General features: G+C 40.3%; 2 protein-coding genes across 2 annotated transcripts; both read left to right on the forward strand.

Moving 5' to 3' along the window:
- Window positions 1-533: 533 nt before the first annotated feature.
- Window positions 534-3941, forward strand: LOC149577413 (uncharacterized). Its single transcript, XM_089796341.1, has 5 exons — window positions 534-636; window positions 832-1632; window positions 2275-2427; window positions 2908-3309; window positions 3424-3941. Exons 1-5 carry the CDS (start codon window positions 534-536, stop codon window positions 3939-3941), a joined length of 1977 nt encoding a protein of 658 aa, XP_089652467.1.
- Window positions 3942-3980: 39 nt separating this feature from the next.
- On the forward strand, window positions 3981-4409 carry LOC149577414 (uncharacterized). Its single transcript, XM_089796347.1, has 2 exons — window positions 3981-4103; window positions 4224-4409. The coding sequence occupies exons 1-2, from the start codon at window positions 3981-3983 to the stop codon at window positions 4407-4409; spliced, it is 309 nt and encodes a 102-aa protein (XP_089652473.1).
- Window positions 4410-9941: the final 5532 nt, after the last annotated feature.

Raw genomic sequence — 9941 nt, forward strand, 5'->3', positions numbered from 1 at the left:
TCGAGGGGGAGTCTGTCCACAGACCTGAGTCTCCAGCAGGGGTAGAACTTTGACCTGTATCGAGAGCACCTCGGGATATAGGAGACGAGATTAAAGAATTGCTTCGTCTTCAGCCACCCCCTTTTCATGGGTCCACAGATGGTTCAGAGGCAGAATCCTTCTTGTTATGTTTGGAGAGATGTTATGTGGTGCGTCCTTTTGGGAGTAATGTAAGGGCCCATTTTTCTATACACCTTTTGCGAGGACCAGCCTCCAAATGGTGGGATGAGGAGAAGGCTATGGGGGATATTGATATGGACACTCTCACTTGGGATACCTTCCTACAAAGGTTCAAAGAGAGATATTTATCAGAGCATTACAGGCAGCGAAAGATTGATGAGTTCCATGACTTACAACAGAGGGGATTGACAGTAACACAGTATGAGAATAAGTTTTTAGAGCTCCTCCCTTATGTTGACTATATGAGAGATGAGAAGCTCTGAATTAACTGTTTCATTAGAGGTCTTAATCCCTCGATTGCAGGATAGGTTCGCATGGCAGCACCAGTAGGCTTCAGAGATACAGTGGAGAGGGCTTTTATTGCAGAGGATATACGCAATAAGGATCAGGATACTCGTGATAGATCTCAGCGTCGGGGTACTACCCCCTTTCCACCTAGGTCACAATGGAAGGGAAATCAACGACACTCTTCAGGATCTTTTAGAGGCCCCCAATCATAGCAAGATCAGAGGCAGAAGCCTCCACAGGGATACCAGGGCACTAAACCCAAGTAGAGGCAGGCACAGGGTTCTCATCAGGATCATAGATCACAAGCTTCTCATACACCTCCAGCACGGACTCAGCAGCCCACTAGAGGTGGTTTTAGTAGATCTACTCAGACAGTGGGACACCAGCAGCCCCGATCTACAGGATTACAGACTCAGACCTGCGAACCTTGTTATTCTTGTGGTGGCATGGGTCACATTGCTAGGGATTGTCCACATAGACAGAGGGTAGCTGCATTTGAACCAACAGTGGGTGACATGGGACATTCTCATAGGGTATTTGCAGCAATAGATGACAGACAGGCTGAGCATCAGGCTACCGTGATAGAGGCTATAGGTATTATTGGTGGTAGTAGTATATCTATATTGTTTGATCCAGGAGCTACTGATTCTTTTGTATCACCCTTAGTTGTGGAGCATTGTAGGCTGGTGGCAAATAAGCAAGATGTTAGCTGGGATGTAGAGTTAGCCTCAAGTGCTAAGGTATTGGTTAGATCCATGGTCAGGAATTGTCCTATTCAAATTGGGGATATCACTACTTGTGTAGATCTATGTATCACCCCCTTAGGATCATATGATGTAGTCCTTGGTATGGATTGGCTATGTGCTCACCATGCCAAGGTGGATTGTAGGAAGAAGGAGGTTGAGTGTAATGATGATCATGGTACACCTATAGTGATTTCAGGCGTTCAGAGACCTGTGTCCCTCCGCATGATCTCCGCTATGCAGCTTAAGCGATGTATGAAAAAAGAGTGTCAGTTATATGCTATTACCATTAATGATCTTGAGGGAGAGGAGAATGGGCCATGTCTCGAGGATTACCCAGTGTTACAAGAGTTTAGAGATGTATTTCCTTCTAAATTATCAGGTATGCCTCCACCCAAGACAGTGGATTTCCATATTGATTTGGTTCCAGGGGCCCAACCAGTATCTAGAGCTCCATATAGGATGACTAGTAATGAGCTCAATGAGCTCAAGATTCAGCTAGAAGAACTCTTGGAGAAGGGGCACATTTGTCCTAGTGTCTCACCATGGGGAGCACCAGTTGTCTTTGTCAAGAAGAAGGATGGATCCTTGAGGTTGTGCATAGACTACCGCCAACTTAATAAGCTAACCATTAAGAACCGTTATCCACTTCCTAGAATTGATGACTTATTTGACCAGCTTCAAGGTGCTCGAGTGTTTTCAAAGATTGATCTGAAGTCAAGATATCACCAGTTGAGGATTGTGGAGAGTGACATCCATAAGACTGCCTTTCGCACGAGATATGGGCATTATGAGTTTACAGTGGTTCCTTTTGGTCTCACTAATGCCCCATCTGTATTCATGAGCCTTATGAATGGAGTATTTCATACATTCTTGGATAGATTTGTGGTGATATTCCTGGATGATATATTGGTCTATTCATGGAATGAACAGGAGCATGAAGAAAATTTGAGACAAGTCCTTCAATGCTTGAGAGATAATCAATTATACGCCAATTTGCCAAAGTGTTCTTTCTTCTGCACAGAGATCAACTACCTAGGTCATGTGATATCAGGTGATGGGATCTTAGTTGACCCATCAAAGATTAGAGCCATTATAGACTGGCCAGCATCGACGACAGTTACAGAAGTCAGGAGCTTTATGGGGTTGGCTGGTTACTACAGGCGTTTTGTGGAGGGTTTCTCAAGGATAGCACATCCTATTACTTCTCTCCAGAGAAAAGGGAAGAAATTTGAGTGGATAGAAAAATGTGAGAGATCTTTTCAAGAGTTGAAGAAGGCCCTCACTAGTGCTCCTATTCTTGTAGTACCTAATCCCTCTACAGAGTTTTTAGTGTGTACTGATGCGTCATTGGATGGGTTAGGGGCAGTACTCATGCAGAATGGGCGAGTTATAGCCTATGAGTCTAGGAAACTTAAGACTCATGAACTCAATTATCCTACCCATGATCTTGAGCTCGCAGCAGTAGTACATGCCTTGGTTAGATGGTGCCATTTCCTTTTGGGACACCATTTTGAACTCCACTCAGATCATCACAACCTTCAGTATATTTTCTCTAAACCGAACCTTAATGCTCGGCAAAGGAGATGGATGGAGTTTTTATGTGAGTATGACTTTGATGTACACTACATCAAGGGGAAGGAGAATGTGGTTGCAGATGCCTTAAGTCGGAGACGCCATAAGTTGTCATCCATGGTCACCAGCACAGATTTGAGGGGGAGAATAATGCAACACTTACCAGAGGATGATTTTTATAGGGATGTGTGTCAGATGATTATATCTCAGAGGCCTCTTCAGGGGAGGTTCTCCAACTATGTGTTAGAGTCTGATGGACTTCTACGTCACCGAGGGTGCATTTATGTACCTTCTACTGGAGGATTGCATGATTTTATTGTTCTTGAGGCTCATAGGGCACCTTATGCGGCACATCCAGGGGTTAGGAAGTTGCATGCAGACTTGAGACGACTCTTTCATTGGCCCGGCGTGAGGATGCATATTGCAGGGATAGTTGCTAGATGCCTAGAGTGCCAGAGAGTTAAGGCAGAACATGGACATCCTGGTGGGTTACTTTATCCTCATGAGATTCTAGAGTGGAAGTGGGATGTTATTTCTATAGATTTTGTTGTGGGTCTTCCTATGTCTTCTCATCACCATGATGCCATCATGGTGACAGTTGACACATTGACCAAGATGGCCCACTTCTCACCTATACGTACCACTTTCACTGCTCCTACAGTAGCACAAGTATTCATGCGAGACATTGTGAGACTCCATGGAATTCCTCGCAAGATTATTTCTGATAGAGACTCTATATTTACATCCTCCTTTTGGAGAGAGTTACAGGGAGCCCTAGGGACTAAGCTTAACTTGAGCACAACATACCACCCTCAGACAGATGGGCAGACTGAGAGAGTTAACCAAGTATTAGAGGACATGTTGCGCATGTATGTGATGGATAATCAAGTTAAATGGGAGGAGTATTTGCATCTAGTAGAGTTTTCCTATAATAATGGGCACCATTCTTCTTTGGGCATGCCACCTTATCAGGCCCTATATGGCAGACCTTGCAGGACACCATTAAGTTGGGATTGGATTGAGGACAGGGTAACAGTTGGACCACAGATTGTCAAGGAGATGGAGCAGCAAGTCTTGTTGATTAGGAAACATCTCAGGGAAGCTCAAGACCGATAGAAGAAGTATGCTAATGCCCATAGGACAGATCGAGCCTTTATGGTGGGAGATAGAGTATTTCTGAGAGTGCGTCCACACAAGAGTCCAATCCATATTGGGAAGGGCTCTAAGCTTGCTCCTCGATTTGTTGGGCCATTTGAGATTTTGGAGAGCTTAGGACCAGTTGCTTATCGCTTAGCCTTGCCACCTAGCCTATCACGCATCCACGATGTTTTTCATGTCTCTTCCTTGAGGAAGTATATTTATGATGCATCTCATGTTATAGATTGGGGTTTTATGCAGGTAGCACCAGATGGCCAGTTGTCCCTAGAGCCCATTCGCATATTGGCCCGCAGGACCCTTCAACTTCGAGGCAGAGAAGTGGACCAGGTTAAGGTCCAATGGGATTGCTATGATGAGGTCACAGCCACATGGGAGGACACGATGCAGATGAGATGTGACTACCCCTATCTACTTGATGAACTCTAGGAGGAAGTTCATGCCTAGAGGGGGAGGATGTCATGTCCCGCCCCGACCATCATAGCACTATTGACATTTTGTTTCTTTTGGACTTTGATAGTTAGACTCTAGATGACACATTATTACCCCCTATGGACATTGATATTTTGATCCTTAGACTATTTGATTTCATGTTATGTTATTGGGACATTGATACCTATATCATTAGGCTATATGATGATTCCTTATGATGTTACTAGGACACTAATATTCCAAGTAGTTTTTATGATGTTATTCAGATATGCTTACTTACCTTCTTGATGATCCATATGTCATGATTAAAGCTTATGTTATACTCAAGTGAATGTTTGATTTTTGAATTGTGGTCTCCATATGGTGCTAGATTATCATGTCTTAGCATATTTAGAGTAACATTGAGAATTCATGTATCATTTGAATAAACTAGAATTGTATACTTATATTATTATATTTGATGCATTGCTTAAGGTAGATTAATTCCATAATTTTCTGTAAGAATAAATGATCATAATGTTTTACTATCTAGATTAGAGAATTGCTACAAATGTGAAGTGTGTAATGTGATATGAATGGAAATACATATTTCATATTAGTTATGTTATTCATTGATGATAGAATCTATGTGATTTATATTTACATTATCATTTTATCACCTTATTCTTGGACTACTGATATTTGCAATAAGTGTGCAGGAAAGAAGCCCATGGATTTATGGAGAACCTTGCTAGGTGTTTGGAAAAACCAAGGTTAACCCTAAGGAGGGTATAACCTTTTTACCCTTGTATTTTATTTGTAAAACCAATTTGTGTGTATTATTGTGATTCTATAAAAGTAAATTTGTTTTTCTTGATGGCTTGCCAAGTGTGTTGTGTGTATTGTGGTGTCACTTGACACATGTTCTCCTTTGTAGCATGCTTAGTGCGATGGTAGGTGGTTGAGTGAACCAAGGAGTGTTTTGGTAGGATTTCTTTTCCCTAGGTGTATTTATGGGTCCAAGAGGGATTCTTTCCATGCTAGGTCGAATGCACACCTTTTGTGAATTTCTAGGAGGTTTACACCATCCCTAGGGCTAGTTTGAGGTCTTATTTTAAAGCCCATATGATATACCTAGGGGGTAGGGGCATTTTTAAGTATTATAAGCTTCCATAGGAATTGAAAAGAGCACCCAAAAATTGTGTATTCCCAAGTTGGCCGAATTTGGAAACTTAAGCATCAAAAGAAAACATTCTTTAGAGAGAGTTGGTTGGAGAGTTCTTGGGGGGAGAATTTTTGGATAGATCTGGAAAAAGAATCTAAGTGGGGTAAAAATTTTGGAAAAGGGGAAAAAAACAAGGAGAAGAAGATAGCTTAGGAGGAGGATTGCTGGTAAAAAGAGAGGGAGCTCAAATTTGCTTGGAAACTAGGTTGGTAACCTTATGTACCCTTGCTATGAAAGTTTGTTCTTAAGTAGATTATTTTTATTATGTTATGCATGTGAGTTTTCTGTAATGTAGTTGTAATATGGTGTGTTGTAATGTTGTGTTGTGTGAGGTTGAGGGACCATGTTTCAGTTTTGGTGTATGTGTGTATTGTGATTTACTTTGTGTTGTGAATTCATATGTTCTTGTTGCAGTTTTCTGTTTTGGGTGTGACAAGGTGAGTCTCATCTCTTGGGAGGGAAAGAGAGCCTTGTGAGGGTAAGGGGTGCATAGGGAAAGTGTTCGGTGAGAGTCCCTCCTAGAGTAGGAGAGGGATGCCATATGGGTGTTATGGGCCCCATATGCCACCTTGCTGGAGTTATAAGTATTGTAAAGATGCCATGTGAGGGCATGTATGTGGTGTTGGGTTGCCTTGTGAAGGCATGTGTATAAAGTGTATAGCCTAATGAAGGCATAGTTGCAGGTGGAGTCTCCTCAACATTCATTTTCCACCCTTACCCCTTCAGATGGATCTACATGTGATCCTAAGTGGTCTACCTTGGTTGGGAATTTTTGTGGTTTTATTTGTCAATTGTAAAATGTGTGAACAGTTTTGTAATGTGAACATTGTGTTGTAAATGGTTGTTAGTAATGTATGTCCACCTAGTCAAGGTTCTCCCTACTCGGGGGTGGCCTTTAAAAGGCCTAAGGTTGGGAGGAGAGTACCATGGGCTTGTTTGTGTGTGTTGTACTGCAGGTTGTGATCTATGGATTGAAGACTTGAAGAGAAGAAGGATGTTGTCTTATTTTCATGTGCAACAAAAACATACTTCCAAGTGAATTCTTATTGTATTAGGGAGAGTCACCCTTGGGTAACTCCCAATATTGTGTTTTATGACAGCTTGTAAGCTGGAAAATTGTATAAGTGGACTGTATAAGTGGACTGTACTTGTTGATATGTTGCTACATTCAGTGATTAAAGAAATTTATATATCATGCACTATCCTATAGTATATAGAAATGAGTAAAGTTATGTTTTTGTTTCTAAAATGATTCTAAGAGAAAATGTGTGTCTCCATTTGAAATTGATACATTTGGTTATAAAGACATTTTGTTAGAATTTCAAATAATGTTTTGGTTGGAAGGAACTAAAGTGGTTAGTGAAGTTAGTTAAATGTATTGTAGGAATGTACATCAATATTTTAGATCAGAGAAAATACATATAAAAAATAAAATAAAATAAAAATGCTTTCATTGAAAAAGAAAAATATATTTATAGTTGCTGGTTCCTTTGACTGTCATAAGCCTTGGAAAGATCTAGCTTGAGAAGAAACCCTTCCTACCTCACCACCTCCAAAGAATGGATAACTTTACGAACTTCCATGATGGAATCCAAAATTTTCTTGCCAGGAACAAAGCCCGACTGTTGGGGTGAGATGATCTCTGAAAGAAGATTGATAAGTATATTAGCAAGAAATTTCACAAAGATCTTATAAAAAGAGTTACAGAGACTAATAAGCCTAAAAGAACCAAAGGAATCCACCCTAGTAAGTTTAGGAATCAGAACTAGAAAAGTAGCATTAACTTCTTTTAGAAGGTCTTTAGCACCAAATAATTCTTGGACAACTTTAACAATATCAACATGAATAATATCCCAATACAACTGAAAGAATAAAGTGGGGAAACCATTAGGGCTAGGGGCCTTCTCAGTCAAAAGATCAAAAACTACTTTTCTGATTTCATCATACTTAGGAATAGCTAGTAAGACCTAGTTCTAAGCATTACCAATGATCTTGGGGATGGAGTTAACAACCTTATTCTGGTCCTCACCATCCAAGTTGAGATCTTTCATAAGAATCGAAGAGAAATGCTTGATAGCCTCCTTTGTAATTTCATTATGTTCTTTTAAAGTACCATTACCCATTTTGATCTCACTAATTCTATTTGTAGCCCGATGTTTCATAGTGGACAAGTGGAAAAATTTGGAATTTTTGTCCCCTTCCTTGAGCCATACCGACCTCAACCTTTGCGTCTAGTACATTTTCTCTTTCCCAACAATGTTGTGTAGTTCAACCAAGATTAGATTCTCAAAGTTAAGAAAGTTATCACCATAACCCCAAGTCTGGATATTGTTCTACACCTCAACTAGGTTCCAAATGATCCTCTCCTTATCTTGAAAAATATTTATGAAATTTGATTTGTTCCATTTGTGAATCTCAAATTTTATGAACCTAAGTTTCTTAGCGACCTTAAACATGGCAGTCCCATCCACCTCAATATCCCATCACTCTTTGATTTTTTTATGCAACCCAGGGTGAGTTGACCATATTTTTTCAAATCTAAATGGAAGGCCTTCTTTCTATTGATTTTGTGTAGAGTAAGAGAAATAGGAGAATGGTCTAAACCAAGCCTCGCAAGAGTAGAAAGCTTATAGTGGAAGTTGCCCAACCAATCCAAAGAAATAAGAGCTCTGTCTAACCTTACCTAAATGTAATCCTAGCCAACTCTCTTGTTGGACTAGATAAACTTGCAACCCCCAAGGTCCACATCTAGAAGAGCCATATCCTTAATCAAATCAACCAAGTGTTGTCTACTTTCAACATCAGGTGGAAGCCCTCCTAACTTATTAGTAGTTAAGAGAGGAGTGTTAAAGTCCCCCATAATAATGCTTTTGGTATCACCTAAATTATTAACCAAATCCAAATTTTTGATCCAAAAAATATTTTTTCTATTCTTGGTATTAGAAGCATAGAGATTCAAAAAAAACCATCTCATATGATCTTTAGGATAAAAAAATTTCATGAGAAAAATATTACCTTCATTAAATAAGATACTAGCCTCCAAAGAGTCCTTCCATATGGTAAGCAGCCCTCTCGAAGCCTCCTCCGAGTTTGTAGCCACATTTTTCATGCCTTTCCCAAAGGAAATCTTCTCAATTTTTTCCTTCTTCATTTTGGTTTCTTGGATTAAAAAAACATCTGGTCTATGGTTCATAACCATATTTATAACTATTTCCTATTTGTGGGTTCCATTGAGCCCATGAATTTTCCAGGAAATGATCTTCGTGCTTTGATTGAAGTGCATGATTCCTAGATGGTTCTTTGCATCCCATCCATTAGATTCCTTCTTGTTTCTTCCTTTCTGATTTAGTTCTTTCTTTTTCTTCTTGGGATGTTGGATTTGTTTCCAAGGTTAGCTTTCACCCTACTCCTAGTGGTAGCTAAAGAGACTGGGGAAGGATCCTTGCTGTTCTTCTTTTTCTTCCTGACCGATATCCAAGGGCCTCATTTACCTCCTTACAACTGTCAAAGAGAGCCTCTAACTGGGAGAGGTTCCCAAGGGTAGTAGATGACAACCTTTCAAGGATTCTATTCATAGTTGCAGGGGAAATCCCTTTATTTGGGCTAGTGTTTGGTTCCTAAGAGAGAGGTTACTCTTGCAGTTCTCCAATAGGCCCTACCTAAGAATCTAGAACAAAAGATATATCAATCTCCTTCACTTTGGTATCTAAAGTAGAGCACTTCCCACCCATATGAGAAGAGGGGATTCCACCCTTCTCAACCATAAGGTTAATTGATTCAGGAATAGCAGACAAATCATTGCTATTCATAGAGTGGTCCAACTCCTCAGGTTCTTTGACATCTGCCAGACTATTCCTATCTTTTGGTAAATCCTTCTTATCTTTACCTTCATCTCCCCTTGGGTTCTTTCCTTGTAAGGCTTTTTCCTTCCACACTTTTTTGGGTGCACCTGCTTTGTTCTTACCTAGTTTGTTCTGGGCTTTACCAGTCTTAACCTTCTCTTTAAAGATTGGGCAAATCTTCAATTAATGTCTTGCCTTTTTGCAATTGAAGCAGGTGAAGGGAACATTTTCCTAGTCAATTTGCTGAACCCTTCTTCCCAACCATGACTAAAATTCAATCACTTGGGGCATATCCTGAACCCTAGCCACCCTGACACATATTCTAGCATATGTAAGTCTTTTTTTGGCTATAGTATCAGGATCAATTGAAATAAGTTATCCAAAGGATTTGGCTATTCCATAACATCCTCATGCCAATATTCTAAGGGAAAATTTGGTAACCTTATCCAAACCGGGGCCTAGATGAGGAAGCCATTGTTTAGG

Source organism: Cupressus sempervirens, chromosome 1 (assembly GCF_028749045.1).
Source record: "Cupressus sempervirens isolate cs-2001-9-10 chromosome 1, ASM2874904v1, whole genome shotgun sequence".
Lineage (NCBI taxonomy): Eukaryota > Viridiplantae > Streptophyta > Pinopsida > Cupressales > Cupressaceae > Cupressus > Cupressus sempervirens.

Bases quoted from the DNA above. Each gene is read 5' to 3' on its own strand.
- LOC149577413 (XM_089796341.1), top strand. From the start codon at position 534: ATGGCAGCACCAGTAGGCTTCAGAGATACAGTGGAGAGGGCTTTTATT. The intron at 637-831 runs GTACTACCCCCT...ATACACCTCCAG, and splicing joins TGATAGATCTCAGCGTCGGG to CACGGACTCAGCAGCCCACT. The intron at 3,310-3,423 runs GTGGGTTACTTT...TCATGGTGACAG, and splicing joins GGCAGAACATGGACATCCTG to TTGACACATTGACCAAGATG.
- LOC149577414 (XM_089796347.1), top strand. From the start codon at position 3,981: ATGGTGGGAGATAGAGTATTTCTGAGAGTGCGTCCACACAAGAGTCCA. The intron at 4,104-4,223 runs GTTGCTTATCGC...GGTTTTATGCAG, and splicing joins TTTTGGAGAGCTTAGGACCA to GTAGCACCAGATGGCCAGTT.